Raw genomic sequence first — 20,958 nt, 5'->3', positions numbered from 1 at the left:
CAACGGGCCGAAGAGTGCACCCCCCACTCGCCTGTTTATGTAAAACATGACCGCTGTGTTGTCCGTGAGGACCTACACCGTCCTGCCCCTCAGGAATCTGAGGAACACCTTGCAGGCCAGGCGGACTGCCCTGAGCTCCCAGACATTGATGTGGAGATACCCTCCTGTGCCGACCAGAGCCCCTGGGGGCCCACATCCGAGGAATCCGTGATAAGAGTTATCGATGGTGCCAAGTCTCTGAAGGGAACACCCCTCGGTACTTCCCCTGAGTCCCTCCACCAATCCAGGGAGGTCAGTACCTCAGTGGGAACCGTGACCGTGACCACTCTGTTCAATGAGTGCCTGGCTGGCGCATACACGGACGCCAACCAAGCCTGGAGAGGCCTGAGTTTGAGGCAAGCCAGCCTCACCTTGTATGTACAGGCTGCCATGTCTCCCAACAGCTGGGGACCAACGAGCTAGGCAGCAGTTCTGCAGAAAAGGACCTGGGGGTAACAGTAGATAAAAAGCTGGATATGAGTCAGCAGTGTGCCCTGGTTGTCAAGAAGGCTAATAGCATATTAGGCTGCATTAGGAGGAGCATTGCTGGCAGGTCGCAGGAAGTGATTATTCCCCTCTATTCGGCATTGGTGAGGCCACATTTAGAGTATTGTGTCCAGTTTTGGGCCCTCCACTACAAAAAGGATATAGACAAGTTGGAGAGAGTACAGCAGAGGGCAACAAAAATGATTAGGGGGCTGGAGCACAGGACTTATGAGGAGAGGCTAAGGAAACTGGGCTTGTTTAGTCTGCAAAAGAGAAGAATGAGGGGGGATTTGATAGCAACCTTTAACTACCTGAAAGGGGGTTCCAGGGAGGATGGGGCTAGGCTATTCTCGGTGGTGGCAGATGACAGAACAAGGAGCAACGGTCTCAAGTTGCAGTTGGGGAGGTCTAGGTTGGACATTAGGAAAAAGTTTTTCACTAGGAGCATGGTGAAGCACTGGAATGGGTTACCTAGGGAGGTGGTGGAATCTCCATCTTTAGAGGTTTTTAAGCTGAGGCTTGACAAAGCTCTGGCTGGGATGATATAGCTGAGGTTAGTCCTGCTTTGAGCAGACGGTTGGACTAGATGACCTCTGAGGTCCCTTCCAACTCTAATATACTATGGTTCTATGATTCTAAGTCAATGCCTGGCCGTCGTCGTGGGGGATATGTGGAGATTGTCTATTATGACAGCCATTGCCTTGAAGCGAGGCTGTGGGAGGAAGGTTCTGGCCTGGGTGGCATCCAGGGTGGCACCATCAAAGTCTATGCACTGCACCAGGGTGAGAGTAGACTTCTGCTCATTGACGAGCAGCCCCAGTCTGGTACATGTCGTGCAGGTGAGTGCCAGGCTGTTTCTCACATGGGCCCTGGACTTGCCCCGAATCAGCCAGTCGTCCAGGTAGGGGAAGATCTGAACCCCTCTGCGGTGCAGGTGTGCCGTCACCACCGTCATGCATTTTGTGAACACTCTGAGGGTGGATGAGAGGCCAAAGGGTAGGGCCGAGAACTGGTAGTGGGAGCCAGCTACCACAAACTGGAGTAACCGTCTGTGACCGGGAAGGATAGTAATATGAAAATAAGCATCCTTTAAGTCGAGGGCAGCATACCAGTCCCCTGGATCCAGAGCAGGAATGATGGAGGCTAGGGAAACCATATGGAACCTGAGGCATTTGATGAATTTGTTCAGACGGCGGAGGTCTAATATGGGCCTCAGGCCCCCCTTTGCCTTGGGAATGAGGAAATATCATAAGTAGAACCCCTTTCCTGTGGAGAAATCTCTTCCACAGCTCCGAGGAGGAGGAGAGAATTCACCTCCTGTATGAGGAGTTGCTCGTGAGAGGGGTCCCTGAAGAGGGATGGGTAGGGGGAGAGCCTGGGGGGAAGGCCGTGAGTTGAAGGGCGTAGCCCCTGCGGACTATACTGAGGACCCAGAGGTCTGAGGTGATGTTTTGCCACTCGGTGTAGTACGGCCTGAGTCTGGGTGAACGGTAGGGTCAGATCCAGTGGGACGGTGAAAGTGCCACCCTCGGGCGCACCATCAAAATTGCCGCTTGTTGTTATGCCCCTTGGCTGGGCCTTGTTGGGGGCCCACCGAGGATCCCTGGTGGTCGTGGCAATTAGGTGGCCTATATCTGTCTCGACCCCTCCTGGGTTGAGCGGGTCTGAGAGGCAGCCTAGGGGCAGGCTGGGGCTGGCGCTGGGTTTGTGGCCAAGACTGATGCCTCGAGGCCTGCGGTGTGTAAAGCCCTAGCGACTTCAAAGTAGCCCTGGAGTCTTTGAGGGCATGCAGTTTGTCATCTGTCTTCTCCGAGAAGAGGCCAGCACCATCGAAAGGTAGGTCCTGGATGGACTGCTGGGCCTCTTTTGAGAGCCCTGAAGACGGCAGTTAAGCACACTGCTGCATCACGATGCCCGACGCCATCGCTCTGCTAGAGGCATCTGCTGCGTCACTGGTTGACTGCAGGGCTGCCCCTGCCATTGCAGCACCCTCATCAATGACTGTGGTGAAATCCCCGCCTCGTCTTGTGGCAACACCTGCGCGCACCTCTGCAAGGAGGACCAGAGGTTCAGATTGTAACGGCCGAGGAGCGCCTGGTGGTTGGTGATCCTCAGCTGCAGGGTCCCCGTAGAGTAGACCTTGCGGCTGAAAAGGTCTAGCTTTTTATTATCTTTATTTTTGGGGGTATTGTCCTGGGCCCCCTGCCTTTCTCGTTGGTTGGCGGCATCAACCACGAGAGTCCCCAGAGCAGGGTGGTTCTTCTGCGTACGCGGCTTGAAGGCCTTGCAGATCCTACATTTGTCTTTATGGTGCTGCTCCCTGAGACAACGGAGGCAGCGGTCATGAGGGTCGCTCACTGGAAAAGCCTTGCCGCAAGCGGCACAGGACTTGAAACCAGCTGAGCCAGGCATGGCCCAACCTTAAGCCCCTGAGGGCTTCTATCTATTGTCTAACTATCTAACACTTAACTTTTCAAACTAAACTGCTATACTTAACAACTATTTACTAATCAACAATGAACAATAGGGAAGCTACTTGCTGTTAGCAAGAGATAGACGTTCCAGCAACCGTCAACGGGCAGAAAGAAGGAACTGAGGGCCTGCAGGGCCGGTGGCGCCACATATACCGCGGCATGAGCGTGCCACTTCAGGGGGTGCCTGAGCCAGCCCTTCGCGGCTTGCTAAGGGCAAAAAACGTCCGGGAACCAGTGCACGGGGCATGCACTCACCTATATTGGAATGGATATGAGCAATTACTCAAAGTAGAACAGTCTTAGTTTGAATTTTTGTTGAAAGTTTCAGCAAAAGCACTTCAGCCATGTTCAAGAATACAATTATGGGAAAATAAATTGTTTGGCCCATATTAAAAAAACCCTAAAATTGTTTAATTGAGACATTGAAGTGCCTCCATGCTTTGACATTTGGTAGAGCAGCTTCCCTTTGTGTCAGAGGGGTAGCTTTTACTGTTCCTATGAAAAATGCATCCAAATGTGGCCAAGTTATAAACATGCTCAGTAGGGACTTGTTAGAGATTGTTGCCTGTGTAACTTTAACTTGTCCCCTTATGCATATGCTTTATGATACAGTCTTTAATTATATAATCACATACTACTTTTCCACAGGATCCCTGCTTCCTTCATTGCACAGAATGGACTTTCTCTGAGGGTTAATAGAGGTTGTGTAAAATTAATGATGTTTATAAGATCTCTGCCCATCTGCAGAAGTTGGACAGCAGGTATTGAATGAGGCAGTGGATTGCAAGTAGAGAAAGGCTAGTCATGGTTAAGGCAGCTGAATACTGCCTTGGAGAAATGGATAGTATCCCTCCCTTTGCCACAGAGCTCTGATGTATTACAAGGCAAGTCACTTAAACTAAACTTTTCACATGTGATAACTAAGTATTAGTTCATTTTCTGGGTGCCCAACTTGAGACCCTGGGGTCTAATCTGCACAACTTCTGAACACTCCCAGCTATAACTCATGTCAATGGGGTGGTGCTTTGAACAAATAGAGTACTATGTAAAACTAAATAGAGTTGGTCACTGAATCCTTCTTTCACTGCCACTGTACCTTTCATTTTTTTAATTGAGTTGCAATCTTTTTCAGTAGGATGGATAAAAAGTTATTTAAAAAAAATTAGATTTAAAAAAAATTAAATCAGTTTTTTAATTTAAATTAAATTTTATTTTATTTTTAAAAACTAAACCTACTTCAAATTTGAAATTGACAAACTATATTAATGCCTAAATGTATTATAATATATTAAAATCATTTAAATTAAATGAAAAATAGCATTAATCAGTACATATTTGCTGCCCAGTTTTAAAGAAAGTCAAGCCACTGAACTGGTGGAAGGCACTGACTAAGCACTTGGAACCAGTTTCCTGAAGTGCTAAAACCAGCTTTTGACAACAATAGCCTCTTCTGCAGATACAGAGTGCATTTTTTCATTCAATTTTATTCAGCTGTTTCAGTTCAATGACTAGTTCATTCAAAACTACAAAACCAATTCAGAGTTGAAAATTCAGGAAAGCTTGTTTTCCTCTTTCAATCTATTAATCAAAATTAGGTGTAAGAGGCTGAGATCTACTACTTCTAAAATCTTGAAGGATATGGTTTAGTTCATTAACCACAAATAAGTCTTCCTTTGTTGAATAAATCAATTAATTTTAAATGTAAAACATGTTTTGATAAGAAAAAAAATTATCTAAAAGTTTATGTATCCAGCACTTTTAAGGTAGTTTTCATACTAAAAACAATTAAAATACTCCTTTTGTGTGTTTTTAATTACATTTGAATTTCCATCCAAATAGCACTTGATACAGAAGGCAAGCAAAAAATTAATTATTTCGTAAATACGAAGTACATTTGCCATTCTTTACCATAATAAAAATGTAAAGATTAACAATCTAAATAATAAAAACTAAGAATCTAATATCTTAAATAGATGAATATACATATATTGAATCCCCTTGGTTACCAAAAGAAGGACCAAAATTTAATGTAAAGGCTGTGTTTATTTGCATATAACATGTTCTAATAGTTACCAACTAATGAGAACCAACCTTTCTTTAGAAAAGTAATCTAGAAAAATAGAATCTAGAAAAATTAAAATCGATGATTTAAGCCAAGGTTTCCTACTTGCTGATTTAAATCATGATTAAAATTGGTGATTTCAATCATTTTAATTAAATCAATCCACCCTATTTTTAGGGGGTTTTAATTGTACTGACAGTTCTGATTATCAAGTTAGTCAAATACTGGGATTTTTAATAACCTGCTCCCTTTTTAAAAAACTCTGTTTTCTAAAATTACTTATTTTGAAAACAAAAAATTAAAATAAAAATTAGGATAAAAATTTCCGCACAAGTTTTTGAAAAACAAAAAATCATTTCATTTGGAAAATATATAGAACTAAAATAATTTTAATATTTTCAATAATTTTTCTGAGGGGAGGGTGTAAGCTGTACACCCCCAGCTCTAGAGTTCTCTTCCTATTCCTATTTAGCATGGTGATCCTTCCTTAATATTTAAGGCAAAGGTGAAGAACGGTGTTTTCAGGAAAACAATTAACTATATACTAATAGATGATTCCAAACATAAAGAGTTTACTTCTTCAGTGAGTGGCTGTAAAGTGAGTGAATCTTAATTGTTAAAAATTATTACATACCATATATAGAAACTTTATACAGTGCAGATACTGTTATCTACAGCACAATGATGCATTTCAACATTTACTTCAATAAGTAACTTATCTCAGTAATGAATACTGCTCCAAAATGTATGATGCTCACCTGATAAGCAAAAGTTTGCGACAGGTATCTAGTGAGTCATTATATCCATCAGGAATAACTTCTTCTTCAGGAGCATCTTTATCAAACCAACTTTTCCATCCCTTCTCATTACGAGATATCTAAATGTATTACATGAATAAATACATAAATAAACTTTACCTATAAGAGAATGTACAGTTATTTTAGAAAGTTATGTAACATCCTTCATATTATTATGCTATGTAGAATATGTCACAACATGGGGAGATTCTGTAGCCTTTCTGGAGACATGTTCACATGTATTGTGATATTATATTTGTGACAGATCCATTTGGCCTTCCCCTGGCTGGTCACCCACCAAACTGCGGTCAGGGTACTACAAGCCTCTGAGTCCCTGGGTCCCTAGGTTTTTTTAAACCTCCAAGGCATGAATGGAATCCAGCCACTTCCCCTATATTCAGGTCCCTAAACACACTCTTGGGGCACAGACCTTTTATCACCCCAGATGAGAAGTCTGCTGTTCAGCTGCCTCACCCTTGGGTGCAATAGTGACCCTTCAGATTCCCCATATTTAAATACACTCTCTCCCAGAATTTCACCTCAAGGTGTGAATTTTCTTGTTTATTGTTTAGCTCTCTCAGGAGGCTTTTGCGGTAATTGTGAAGCAGATCACACACATACACTTTGCACAGGAATTTAACATTTCTCTTTTACTTAATCATATAAAGCACAAGAGAATACAGAACATTTAGAAAACACTAAGCATCCTAACTGCAGTTCCCTTTATTAGTTCACCTTCCCTTGAGCATCTGGCCTCAGGAAGAAAGGCAGGGTCCCTGTCTATGTAGGCCCCTACATGCTGCAATGCTTCTCTCTCCTTTTGAGCTAGAGACAAAAATGTCCAAAACCTCCAATGCCCCCTGTTCTTGTGTATCTGCCTAATTTTTGTGCCCCCCTTTCAACACCTGGTTTTCTTCATTCTTCTTTTGATAACTTTCCACTACTCTCCTCTTCCCCCCCCCCCCCTCTCAGACACAAGAGGAAGTGTCTCTTCCCTCTGGATGCAGTTTCTCTTTCAAATAACTATTGTGGTCAAAGCAAAGTTGTTTAAAGTTAAGTACTTTCCTATAATTCTAAGTGTGAGGAAGACATGCTTTTCAGGCAGGTAAGGCATGGTAGATACACATACCAAGAGGCATTCATGAAACAGCAGTTTTGATAGTAACTGCTCATGATAACTTCATAATGTCAGCATAAATTGTATAGACAGATTCCCAAATCGTATACTGTAACATTAATAGATTCATAGATTGCAAGGCAAGAAAGGACCATTGTGATAATCTAATATTAAGATATTATAATAAAATATTGTGATACTGAGGTATAGTCTCAAAGAATTTGTTTTAGAATAGATTACTATCCAAACAGAGAATTATATTCTATGTAGGAAGCTCATCTGTTTGGCAGTATGATTCGACCATACAAGCATGGAGGAAGAAGAGTATTATAATTGATATGTCTCTCTTAATAATAAAGTGCTAAGAGATAATAGCTAAAACTGTCACATATGCCTCTATGGGCCAAATGGCCAAAGATTCCCAAGTCAAAAATAACAGCTGATGCCAGCCTACAGTCATCATATTATACACCTTTTGAAATGCCAACTGAGAATAAGTCTGACCAGCAGAGTGAGCAAAATTTAACCCTCTCCTAGAATATTGTCAAGAGACATAAAAGGCTACGAGAGTGAGACCACAACGATGGTCACTATATAAAATCCTAAAATACAGAGACAGAATTGGGACCTTGAATGGAGTGACTGAAGATACATTTACACTGCACACTTCTTTTGGCAGCATGTTGTGTACATGTGCACATAGCCCCCCATGCATGGGTATAAACAACAGTGTAGCCAGTGAGGCACGGCTTAGGCAAGTAGAGTAAAGACATGCATGAAGGATGTGGGAATGTACACAAATATATACCCTACACAGCTCTCTACTCAGCTAAGCCATGCCTCCACGTCTACACTGCTATTTTTAGCAGTGTAGTGTCCTGTTCCTTCCTTGCTGCTGGAGTCTTTCCTGGCCACAGGAAAAGATTCTTGCAGCAAAGAAAGAGTCTGGCAGGTGGGGAGACCATGAGGAAAGGCTTGGGCAGCTTCCCACTGCTAGAGCCTTCCCTCACTGCAGGGAAAGACTCAAGCAGTGAGAAGCAGTGGGGAAAAGCTCCACCAACTGCCCATTGCTAGAGCCTTGTCCCACCACAGGGAAACACAGCAGTAGAGGGGTAAAGAGGAAAGGGTCGGGGATTGGGTGGGAGGAAATGCCTGCTATGTTCACACTCCCAGAGCCTTTTCTCACTGCAGAAAAAGGCTCCAGCACCAGGGATCTGATAAAACCTTTCCCCCTGTTGCAGTCTCTCATGGACATGTGGACACAGCTTGCTTTTCACTACATCATGTACACTACATGCCACTGACACTAGTGTGTAGTGTAGACCTAGCCTAAGAGGGAAAGTCTTCTACAGCAAAGATTCTCAGATCAGTGCAGGGAAAACAAGAGGCATGCTGAGACTATCAATTCTGGGACAACATTTTTTATGTATACTGTATTTAAAAAAGGGCTGGCTGCTAACTAGGCCTTGGACTTTCTCAGGCTTCAGAAGTACAATTTCCATGAGGCACAGCCTGCTCGCTCACACCTCATATAAACTGGAGGAGGAGTGAGGAGCAAACATGTGCATAATTCTGTCTCTTTATGGGTGCCCTTCCCAATCTGGCATTGCCTGAGACCGGCAGTTTAACAACAGCTTGGAAATAGCTCTGTGTAGAATCTTAGCCTAACTGCAATCTAAGCCAGAGAAATGCAGATCTTATAATCAAATAATTCAACTCTGAATTAATCTCTCTTTCTTTATAATACTAAATATTACATGTCTGTTTAATATCACACCTTCCTTAGCCACAACTGGATGTGGTAGTAGTGGGGAAGGGAGTGAGGTATCTGCATCCCCTCATCTTGAACTATAGGGCTAGGCATTCCCACCAATGACACCAGACTCCACCTTGCCTCAGCATGACATTCTGGGCATGAAGCAAGCCTTCTAGGCACAGAAGTTAGTTTTCTAGAAACAGATGGGAGCAGCAGAAAAGGAAAAGGTCCCCATCTCCACCTCAGATTTTCACAGCCCCAAGACAGCAGTGAATATAGCAGAATGTTTTCTAAAATTTGAATTCTGCATATTTTCTGTTTGCCCCAACTACCTTCCATCGTCTCCCTTATAGTCCCTTCACAGCTAGATTCATACTTCCTGCCCTCTATGAACATCTACCTTCCTCCTCCTCTCCCTCTTCTTTCCTCTCACTTTCATTCCTTATGTCCCTCCTTCCCTTACTTCTTTTTTCCCAATCCCTTGCTTCTATACCCACTCACTCTACCTCCAACACGCCATACACAAAAAATATTTTTAAAAAAATGTTATTTTTCTTTCAGAAGGGAATACATAGAATCAATGGGCCCATCACCATTCTTATCACTTTGCTTCTATGTTGTGCTCCTTTTCCCCAGCCCTTTTCTATTTTTGTCTTTTTAGAAGACAAGTTCTTCAGGGTAGTGAAATTGTCTTATGTGTCTATACAGCATCTAGGATAATGGGACCCCAATCCTGATGAGGACCTTTGAACATTAATACGATAAGGATAAATAATTGTAACAACAACACCACCACCACCACCTGATTCATAATTTCTGCAAATTGTGGAAGTTTGCTCAATTCCACCAGATTCAGCCATGTCATGTCAAGAATCCATCGGAATGGTTTGGGAGGGCAAGCTTTTAGATCCAGCGCTGCACCTCCTGGAATAAAATATTGTGATTAAATACACATGAATTATGCTTAATAGTTCTGTTCCATTGCAATGAAATACTATAGGAATACCAGTAAACAATACATGCTGTGCTTTTGAACATAGGGGCTTATTATGGCAGAGGAAAAGCAAAAAAAAGGACGGGGAGTTTTTCTGCTCACATTTTCTCTACTGTTTCTTTTCAGACTGGAAGAGGAGGATATCATCTAAGATTTCTAAATGTTTTCAATGTGAGCAGCTGTGTCCACATCTCTAAGATACTCACTCACAAATTAAATTTCTGTATTTATCTCACTTTCTGAATGCAGGTTTGAAAGTATTTGTTGTTAACACAGTATGAAATTATTTAATTTGGAAGCTCGTGCCCTTAAACAAATTTGAGAAACTCCTACTAAGTCCTAAAGAATGTATGTAGTATTAATGATGAGCAATCAAAATATGTTGCCCTTGAACCAGAGTATACAGTGGACGCAGTTAAAAGTTCTCTGTTTTGAGATATCATCTATGTTAAGAAAGGGAACTGCTCTCTGAAATAAGTAGAATCTTTCAAAATGAAAGAAACTTTTCAAGTGCAACTATTAGATACTCCCTGCAATATCATGTAGGTATTGCCACAACCAAAGCTGAACAATATGTGAACACAGTCAGAGCTGACACCAGCTGGAAAGGCACCTTAGTTTTAAGCATTATTTTTTTTTATAATTAACTTGAAATATTTGTTCATATTTAGGACATATTCCTAAATCCATGTCACAATCCTTCAGATCTAGAATTTATAATCAGTTTTCTTTTTTACAGTAGTGTACCTTGCAGTTTTGAATATTTATTTTATTACAAAATGATTTATTGCCCTGACTTTATTTCCTTGATTATTTTAGTGCACGGAAAATTCTTTGAATAAATTAACTTCCCTTTCATCTATGATGATGATTCAGTGTAGATTATTTTGTGTTTACTTGTAAGAAGAGAAATATTCCTTCATGAAGAATTCTCTCAAGTATAGACATAAAGGTAAAAGGGAATTTTATATTGTCAAAAACAATCCTTCACCATCACTGCTTACATGTTCAAAGAACAGTACAAGCATTAACCAACTAATCCATCAGCGATTACTGGAAAGCCAGGGAAGGAGGAAGAAATTTGGAAAGGTAAAAGAAAAAGCAAGCTTAGACCATCCTAAGAGCTTAATCCTGCATGTAGATCAACAAAAGGCCTAGATAGCTAGGAGATAGTTGACCCTCATTGTCTGACATGTAACTGAGGAAAAAATGCAAGGGTACATCTCTGGAAGAGTGGTAAAACCCAATTGTTACAGACTGGGAGAGGGATCCGGATACAGAATAAAATTTCTTACCATGATTTCCTTTTTGTTAGCAGCTTCTTCCTTGATTTTCCACAAATGTCTTTTCTCTGTAGAACCTGAAGGTATTCCAGTGTTGTTGCTCAGGGGCTCCAAAACTAACTACATCCCCCACTTTAGACTACCAGAATTGGAGAATTTATGATTGCTTGCCTGTAAATTTTTCTTTATTTGAAGGAATACATCTGTAGCTGTAGGAGTCAGAATCAAAGCTGACTGAACAGATGATGAGTGACTAGCTCCCACCTTCCAGAGACTCCCCCTTACTTTTGAGATGCTTCCAAAGCTAGCCCCTCTGGACTCTGGACCATGAAACACAAGATAATATCTTGTCCTGCATCAGCACCTTGCAAATATAAGTTTAACAGATCTCCCTTTTTCAGGGAAGTGCTGGATCGGTGGACTTATCTCTTCAAAGAAGGGAAAGTTTTCAGATAAGCAACCATAAATTCTCCCATTATCTCTCAGGGCTAGGTCCACCGAGTTTCTGTGTGGGATTTTGTCAGCAGGGACAAAATTCCTAGGGAGGCAACAAAATGTTAGTCAGAGAAAGGCTTTCCATACTCTAAGGAATCACTATAGTGTGCAAAACCCACTTGCCAAAAGCTGTATTGGCTGAAGATTGAGTATCTATCTTGTAAAACTTGGTAAATGTATGCAAAGATGATCAGGTTGCAGCTTTACAGATTTCACTGTAAGGAGCCACCCTTTCTCAGCCCATGATACCACCATTGTTCATACTGAATGGATTCTGGAGGATTAAGTCCTTTTGCTCTATATGCCTCAGCAATGCATCAGTATGTCCATCGTGAGACCGATGATTTAGATGCATTGACACATCTTTTTCTTAGATGAAATACAATCAGTAAAGGTGCTGTTTTTCTTATGTTCTCAGTTCTTTTCTGATAAAACTTTAAGGCTCACCATATACCAGTAAATGCCATAGCTGCTTCTTTGGGTGAGAAGGATGTGGACAAAAAGAAGGTAATGAGAACTCCTGGCTCAATGAAAAATTAAAATTTATGTTTGGAATAAAGAAGGGAATCATTCTCAAAACCACCTTATCTTTGTAAAAGATGAAGCAGGATGGATCAACTGAGAAAGCTCCCAATTCTGATGCTCTTCTTGGTGAAGCGATAGCAGTCAAAAAGGTAATTTTGATAGCTGAGTAATACAACAAAACTGATTTTTCAGGTTCAAAGGGTGCATGTGTTAAGGGCATTGAGCACAATGTTCAAATCCCAAGAAGGAGCTCCATGCAACTTAGGAGGATGCGGTAGTTGAAATGACTTATGTCCTTATGGAAGACTTTCTGGATACACTCAAAATTGCAGACAGTGCAGAAACATGTACTTTTAAGGTATTAGCCTCCAAACCAATATAAAAAACATCTAGTAAAAACTCCAGAACATGAGCTATTTTGGCTACATGATGCTGAATATGTCTCTATCTACAACAAGTTTTGAATTTAGACCAAATCCTTGACTAAACCCTGTTTGTTGATTTTCTCCTACATGCTAACAGAGTTTCAATGAGACTAGCAGAATAACTGTTTGGTTCTAGAAACTTCCTTTCAAATCCCAAACTGCTAGATTTAACTTGTTTGGATCCGGATGAAGAACTGGACCCTGGGATAACAAATCTGGCCTTGGATTCAGGAACAATGGTGGCTCCACTGACACATTCAGAAGGTCAAGAAATCAAGGTGTCCAAAGCGAATGGGGGACCACTAAGATCACTTCAGCTTCTTCCTTTCTGATCTTCTATATTACCCTGGTGATGAAGGGCACTGGGGGAAAGCATAAAGGAAGCCGTCTGACCACTAAGCCATAGGGCATCTATGCTTAGGGCTCTTGGCCTCTTCAAAACAGTCTTAAAGTAACTCTTGGACTTTGCTTAATGCTTGCAGGACTACTATGCCACTGTAGAAGAAATCCTCAATGCTTTAGTGATTTCCCAGATGAGGGGAGAGGAAAAGCAGCCACAGGCAAAATGAGATTGCTACTCCCTGAGGAACAAATAAAATCTATACAACAAGCTAGTTGGGAAGACCTGAACTGCCATCTTATTCCACAGACAGAACTTCCCATAGCCTAAAATGGAGGGTGGAGCTTAGTCTTGGAGTTGCTCATAACAGCCATGGACCACCTCAAATTCCACAGGGAACAGGAGTAGCCCAGTTGTGAGAAACCATGGTAGAAGCTGTGTACCTAAAAACACACTTCAATATAATATAAATCAGAAGATACAAACCATGTTTACTTTCTACTATTTATAACTTTAAAAAGCCTAAAAGCTCTCCAAAAGAAATTCAAATAATTATTATTTTAAATACAACACCTTTTTTGAATGTTTTACCTTTAATAAGTGCTTGGAACTCTTTGGATTTGACCTGCCCTCTCTGTAGATCAATTTTTAGTGTCAGAAGAAGGGTAAAAAGAAATTTGTGGTTTTCATAAAAGCCTCTGACAGAATATGTAAAAGTTTCAAATGTAAGATACTCAATAATATTTGAGATTCTCTTCTGGGGCAAAGGAGACTTCTCAGATCTAAAGCAGGAGAACAAAACACAAAGCAATAATGTAATTAATATAAATATTAACTGGAATGGAAAGAGAAAATGTTAAAAGATAGAGAAATCTATATATTCTTACTTGGCCATGGACTGATCAAATAACTTTAGGAACTGAGCCAGTGAAGTTTGGTACATGTTATTGACCATACTCATTTCTGTGATAAGAAAATAAAGAATGCTTCCTCGTGTAGCAGCAGGTCGATATTCTTCTTGTGCAGTGTTAATCTTCACTTGAGTTTCTGCTGCCACGTATAACTTTTCAGAGACTTCAGCAGCTGTTTGCTTAGTTGTTCGCAGTACGCCAATCAAAGATTCATCATCTACTAAAGAACCTAAAAGGGCAAAAATGAAATATGATTAGAATTTCCTGTTTGTAGAACTTAAAAATGAAAATTACTGAAATGATTTACCTCAATCTGACATGATTTATTGAGTTTTATAACTTTTTAAAAATGCAGGTCAAGAAAAACAAATAAAAAAAATCAAAATACTAAATTTTGAATTTAGTATGTTAAAGAACTGCACTGCGGCTGATGATGAAAATTGACTATACCCATGTGAGCTACAATAGTGCTGTCTGCTTTCACGTGCATCTATTGTACTGTATTATCCATACACAGCACTCCTTGAAAGTATTTCAGGTTCTGTGGATTGTTGTAAAGTCTCATTGTAAAAATCAATGAGACTTAATTTCCTAAATTGCTTAGGCACTTTAAAAATGTTGCTTCTTATTCTGCAATCCCTAAAGCAGACGCATTCTGAGTAATTTTTAACTAACACCTTGTCTACATGGGAAAGCTTTTTTGACAGTTTTTCCTCACTATAATGATACAGGTATAACTAAACCAAAAGGTTATGTCCACACTGATTTGTATAAAGTGGTTTAAGATACATCCCTTGTGAATCACAGCAGACATAAAGTGCTCCATTTTTTGGAAATAACCACACAACATTCTGGGTATATATTCCAGGATGTAGTATTCCACAACTTGGGTAGTTTATTGCAGTGGACTGTGGGATACCTACCAGAACCAACTGGATTTCTAGGACTTGTGGTCAAATTTCCACAATTCTGTCAATGGTATCCAATAATTCATTTGGTTTTCACTAGACAGTGCTATTTTCAAACTGTTACAATTTCAAGCTGCTGTCAGACTGTACAGAGGAAGCACTGCAATCGTGACCATCATTAATATGTATTTATAGGCAGCTCTAGATGTATAGGCAGTCATGCAGGCCAGTGGCCATATAGAAGATGGAAGACTACCATTACCATAATCACTGCGATGCTATGCAGATATTGCTAGAGAAAGAGGAGGATGAAACCAGGCAATGACTTCTGCATGACATTTTCCTGACTTGGCTTCATTTGGTGGAGTGCTGCTTCTGGGCCTGGCCATCGAGCACTAATTGGCGGTACAGGATAGTATTGCAGACCTGGGGTAAACAGTAATGGCTGCAGAATTTCAGAATGGAGAAGGTAATTTTCCTGGAAAGCTGTGTAGAGCTTACCCTGGAGCTGCAATGCTGGACCAACAACATGCAAATTCCCCAAAATGTGCAGAAGCATGTGGTTTCATCCCACCAGGTCTCGCAATTCCTCAACAAAAATGAGTATTTCTCCATGTAAATTTCTCCCTAGCTGATCACCCTGGCAAGTTCACTATCCTCTTGGTGCTTACAAACTGATGGTTCAAAAATTTGTTCCATTATCTTTCCCAGTATTGAAGTTAGGCTGACTGGTCTGTAATTCCCAAGGTCCTCAATGCAATGTGGAAGAGCAGTGGAAGGACTACCTGAAGTGGCATAACTGTTATGTAATGGTGATGCAGCTATATGAACTATATAGCTCATTTAGAACTAGAATCAAGTTGCTTCCATGCAGATTAATTATAGTGGGATAAGACACAAGATAAAGCAAAAGATCATTTGTGTTTGAATGCCAGGTGGTTTATGCAAAAAAAAAAAAATCTAAAGATATACTTAAAACCATTTCCCCAGTAGACAAGACCTCAATGTCCTTTTCTCATTGTTCTTATTTAGATATCAGGAGACTGGGGCATGCTGCTGGCAACTCCCAGGAGAGTCAGTCCACTAGGATACATGTGCATAGTGAATCTAACTAATGAATTTGGCTTTTATATCCAATCACGACAAGTATTTTTAAGAAAACTGCTCCATAATCATGCTCTTTTTATTGCACAATGGGCTGGTATAAATGTGGCTAGTTGCATTAATTTCAGAGTTACACCAGTTTACAGCAGCTGAATATCTGGCTGAAGTAGCTTTGCTACTTTCCTTAGATGAGCTTCTGCTAAAGAGTAAGTACAGTTTAATATACAATTCCTTTTTTTTTTTATTATCGTTCACACAAAGGCCTGGTTAGTTTTATTTTCCCTACAAAAATCCCTGTTTGACTGATTAATACATAACCTTTAGTTGCACTTAGTTTATAGAGAAGATTGTCCTCCAATTCTTTCATCTTCCGCTTATTAAAGGTTACATCTTCCATGAGTTTAATTCGCTCTCCCTCCAGCTCCTAGTATCAGAAATCAAGAAAATGATACAACTGTTTATTGGCTGTAACTCTGCATCATAATTAAAAAGCACTTATCCATACTGCAGCTTACTAGAGCTTATGTTTTATTTTAGTTATTTTATGTTTTCCCCATTTAAATAAATGCTATTTTTATTACTTATTTTATTTCTTTGTTTTAGCAGCATGGTTTTTTCCTGTGTTTATCCAGCTTTAACTATCTTAATAAATGCCAAATGCCAGTATATGATTTCTAATGCTGATATTGCCACATTGGCAGGCCTCTTTTCCACAAGTTCTCACTCTTCAGAAAAACCCCCACAACTGTGTATCTTTGTTGTTTAGAAATATCATTTCTGAAACTTAATAAAATATTAGAAGATTGTCAGTTTGCCCTTCTCTACTTGCATTTTTCTTCCCATATATTAAAGTAAACAAATAATAAATAAACAAATAAGTATAACTATTGCACTATTAGTATTGCACTTTTGTTCATCTTCCTACCTTACCTGTTTCTCAGTAAGAATGACTCTTTTCAGTAATTGATTCTCAAGTCCCTTCATTGTAACAGTAAAATCAATAACTGATGTTTTAGCATTGATCTCAGGTGTGAAAGCAGGATTGGGTAGTTTTGTGGTAATATACAGTTTAAATGCAGTCATTACCTCTACTTCCTTATCACCAACTTTCACCTAAAGAAAAAGTTAACAAGTGTCAAGCGAAAGCAAATGAATTTGATTTTAACCTGTAATGTTAATTGACCATGTACAAACCCTGGGAACATTTACATCTTTGCAATAACAAAGAAGACAATTAGTATATTTGTTTCACAGGTCAAGTTTGTTATGAAAAAAAGTCAAGCTGCCTCAATAAAGGTCAGGGAATAAAGAATGATATAGCAGTTATGGTGAGTTATAAAAGTAGCATTATCCTCAAGATGCAAGCAGGGACTACTTCCAATACGGAGCTTCAGTGACTTCAAAGGGCATTATAATTATAACCTTGAACTTACACAAAACTAATCACAGCTCAAGACTGGAATCCTGAGAAAATGCTGACCTTTACAGAATTCATATTTCTCTCACGAACAGGATAGGGGAAGAAATGAATGAATCCAGCAAGGTAAGACAAAACTTTATTAATTCTATCTTTATTACAACAAGGTGAATTTAAAGTGTCTCTGCAAAAATAAATATCTTATTCCTCACATTTATAAAGTACTGCATACATCAGTTACATACTCTAATCACATAGCTTTTTTAAACCTACAAATCATTTCCAATATTCCCTAAAAGCTGCATGTGTGAGCACTAGTGCAAGGAAGTTTAAGCAGTGGGTATGAGTTCCCCTGTCATGCATGCATAAGCTGACCAGGACTACTTCAAAACACTAGCTCTGGGGAGAGTGGGTTAGGGAGGAGGTATCCCATGTTGCCTACCCTGCTCTGGCAACTCAACCAAAATAGCAGCAAAGAATCTTTAAACAGTTTTGTAGAGACAATTCTCATTACCATCAATAATCTGGATTACAGCCTCTGTCAAGTAGTCTTTTGCTTCCAGCGCAGTTATACATAATTACACTGAACATTAATAAAGATAAAAATGCCCCAAAGACAAATAATTATTTTGAGGTTTTTAGGATTAAATGGGATATAGTTATTTTAGTTTGGGATGCTTTTGTTTTTCCCCTTTTATAGTTTATAAAGGTGACTTTCTTGGTCTACAGAAAGTCACAATGGAGGGGGAGAATCACAGGGAAAAAATGGTAGCCATAATGTATGCTAGAACAAAAATAGACACCTCCCTCATTTTCTGTAGGAAATTAAAATTATATGTGTATGCTGTTATTTCACTAAATTAAGGGAAAAGGGATTGAATGAGTCATTTGAGCCCAAGAATAAAAAGACACAAGAGGAGGACAGATATTTCTTATTATCAATAAAGCACACTCCAAAAAGCATGAAACCACAGGAGTGACCTCTGATTAAACACAGATTCCTTACACATCATCACGTTACTCTAATACTAGATCAACATGCCATCTCAAACATCACATTTTATTACTTCAGTTTGTCATTTTCAATTAATTGGTATTGGCCCATATAATATAAAACATATTCCACTTAGTACAGTTTCAGAAAGCTAAATAAAAAACTATATTATTCAACACAAAATAAACACTTTATTATAATTCTTTTTTTAGGTAACTAACCTTGAAAGAGGTTCCTGATTTAATGAAATTCTTTTCTAATATATTATCCAGTGCTGGATCCAACTCTTCACTTATATCCTCAATCACAAGTGATCTTCCCAGTGAAAGACTGTCCTCTAAGTGTGTGCGGAAATACTTGTGGTTCAAAGTTGTCACCTTTGAAAGGAAATAGTCCATTATTATAAAGACAGAATTGTGTTCAAAGTCCTTTATGAAAACCACAGGATTTACTAGCAAAATTGCTTTGCTTTTTCTTGCATTTAAAAGAAAGCAACATATTCATTTAGTTTAATGTAGCAATCAGTTCTTGTGGCAAGAAATATTTTGTCATATATACAGTGAAATGTATTAATAATACAATTTAGAATTAAAGAAGATGATTCAAAAGATTGGTTGTAATGGGATATGGAGCTTTTCACTACTAGGTCACCAATGTAAGTCTGATGCAGATCATTAAGGAACTAAAGTTGTTACCACTTTGGTTGTTTCCAACCCTGCTACGGTTTCACTATTCTGTGCCTCCTCCAGACCTAGGTTCTCTGCTTCAGCCTCCATGTGCTGAAATATTGCACCTGAGGCTTGAATCCAAACTCATAGATATCAGGGATGCAGCACTATACACCCCAAGCGATGAAAAATCATAAGTCTCAACTCAAAAAACAAATCATGAAGTTGGGTTAAAAAAAATCAGTTAAAATAAATAAGCTTGAGGTTCTTTTTATTGCCTTCTAGGTTTTGAGCCTTCAGAGTGCACAAAGATAACATTTTCTAGCTTATCTCCATAACCATAGGGGCTAGAAATTTACTTTTTTATTAAATTAAAGCTGAGATTCTCACAATCACTTGACACTAGGAGCTTGCTCTTTAGGAAAAACAGCAACTATAAGAGAGACACCATAAAATTGCAAGAGGTAGCAACAAAGCTACTCCAGCTAACTTTGGCTTGGGTATTCTTTTATATTAGGCTTTGATATCACTGTGGTCAACATTACTTTTTATGGTTTTTGATAAACTGAATATTAGATTGATGACTTAAATATTAACTTTGGGCTCCCCAGACTCTGGCCTGTGTACGTGGTCCTCATCACCTTTACCTCAATTTACTCCAACCACATCAGCTCCATTTATGAGTTTCTTCTCTGGCTCCAAATTTATTTTGGTATCAGTTTTAAATGTTTTGCCTACACTTTCAAGGCTCTGCACAATTCTGCCTCTGCCTGTATCTTTTCAAAAGCTGCCTACCTTGTTCTGTTCAGATTCTACCCTCTGTCAGTTGTGTCCCTTACACTCCTTTACTACCCTTTCACCATGCTGCCCCCTCCACATGGAACTACCTCTCTGATCTTTACACTATACACTCTCCATCTCCTTCAAATCCATCTTCAAAACCTACCCCTTTTCCAATTCCACAAACAATAATCCTCCCATTCCTTATTAAAAAAGCCAAATGGCTATTTGTTTAAATAGAAAAGGAATCGACATGCTGTTGATAGCGTGCTTCCCCAGCAATCCTGTAAACTAATCTGTGTATCCCTTTCTCTATCCCCACTTCTCTGTTATTTGCTTTTCTCCCATTACTCTGTCTATATTTGTTTGCATAGGGTCCAGCATATTTTGGGTACTATTTCAATAAAATCAATAACAAACTAGTAATCAAGCACTTCTTTCTCTTTTGATTACTCTTTGCTTGTTCCTTTGTTTTTCTTTATAGTGTCTTTGTTTTGCTTTCAGAGATATTCTGAAAAGAGTAGAAACCAAAAACATATCCAGATAAGCTTCCTTCTTTCAGACATACCTATCTATCATTGTTCTGTAAAGATATGCATACTTATAGACTACCACTGTCCCTCCTTCTTTCCCAGACAGCTAAGACTTCTGTGATTTGCTCTTTTTACTTTCTCTTTAATTTCCAGATTCTTCTGCAATTATATCTCCTGCTTTAAAATGAACCAGCTTAACTACTGTAAGTAGCCTGGCCACATCAGCAGGAGCAGCATGTACCAGAACTATGAACACCAGGAGCACCCATCAGGGCTTTGAGAAATAAAGGGTGGGAATCTGTCAGAATAGATATTTTTTGTGGGCAACTAATCATTTTTCCTAGTAAACAGGGCGATATTCAGTTTGCAATATTAGAAGCTTAGTTATTTTATGCTGGATTGAATGTTTTAATATTTATTTAATATTTTATATTGTAGTTCTCAGAAATCACATCAGAAATTGACTGTTCTGTTCTATGTTATCTGTGAACATATATGGAGATACACATCCTGCCCCAAAAAGCTTACAACCTAAAATGACAAGGGTAGAGGGAGAGCGATACAATCAAGTATATTTATTTAAAACTTTGTTACTTACTTGTAATTCATTACCCTTTTCTTTCTGTTTAATCCAGGTTTTTCCTTGAGTTTGTGGATCTATCAAAAGTGGGTATCTGGTTGCCTTAGTAACAATTATACCATTCTGAATTGAGAGTTCATCTCCTGGCAGCCCTTGCAGATTCCATTCACTAATCTGGGCAAAGGAAAATCATCAACTCAGTGTAATTCTGAAACTTTGGGCAAAATGTATAAATATGGCCATAATGGGTTTGGGGTGGTGACAAAAATA

At 39.5% G+C, this 20,958-nt stretch overlaps 1 protein-coding gene across 1 annotated transcript in view; it reads right to left on the bottom strand.

Annotated features, from left to right (window-relative positions):
• The window catches only part of DNAH8 (dynein axonemal heavy chain 8), a 563,218-nt gene that overhangs the window by 49,186 nt on the left and 493,074 nt on the right, over window positions 1–20,958 (bottom strand). Inside the window, exons 74-81 of the mRNA XM_067565373.1 lie at window positions 20,707–20,862; window positions 18,349–18,504; window positions 16,647–16,829; window positions 16,035–16,140; window positions 13,681–13,933; window positions 13,385–13,575; window positions 9,534–9,655; window positions 5,820–5,938 (exon numbers count right to left, since the gene is read on the bottom strand). Of these exons, the coding sequence (XP_067421474.1) occupies window positions 5,820–5,938; window positions 9,534–9,655; window positions 13,385–13,575; window positions 13,681–13,933; window positions 16,035–16,140; window positions 16,647–16,829; window positions 18,349–18,504; window positions 20,707–20,862 (1,286 nt within the window). The remainder of the gene's footprint in view (window positions 1–5,819; window positions 5,939–9,533; window positions 9,656–13,384; window positions 13,576–13,680; window positions 13,934–16,034; window positions 16,141–16,646; window positions 16,830–18,348; window positions 18,505–20,706; window positions 20,863–20,958) is intronic.

This window comes from Emydura macquarii, unplaced genomic scaffold, assembly GCF_026122565.2.
Source record: "Emydura macquarii macquarii isolate MOO-44397 ecotype Brisbane River unplaced genomic scaffold, CSIRO-AGI_Emac_v2 contig_2676, whole genome shotgun sequence".
In the NCBI taxonomy this organism is placed as follows: domain Eukaryota; kingdom Metazoa; phylum Chordata; order Testudines; family Chelidae; genus Emydura; species Emydura macquarii.
This window is presented reverse-complemented; position numbering and strand designations above follow the sequence as displayed.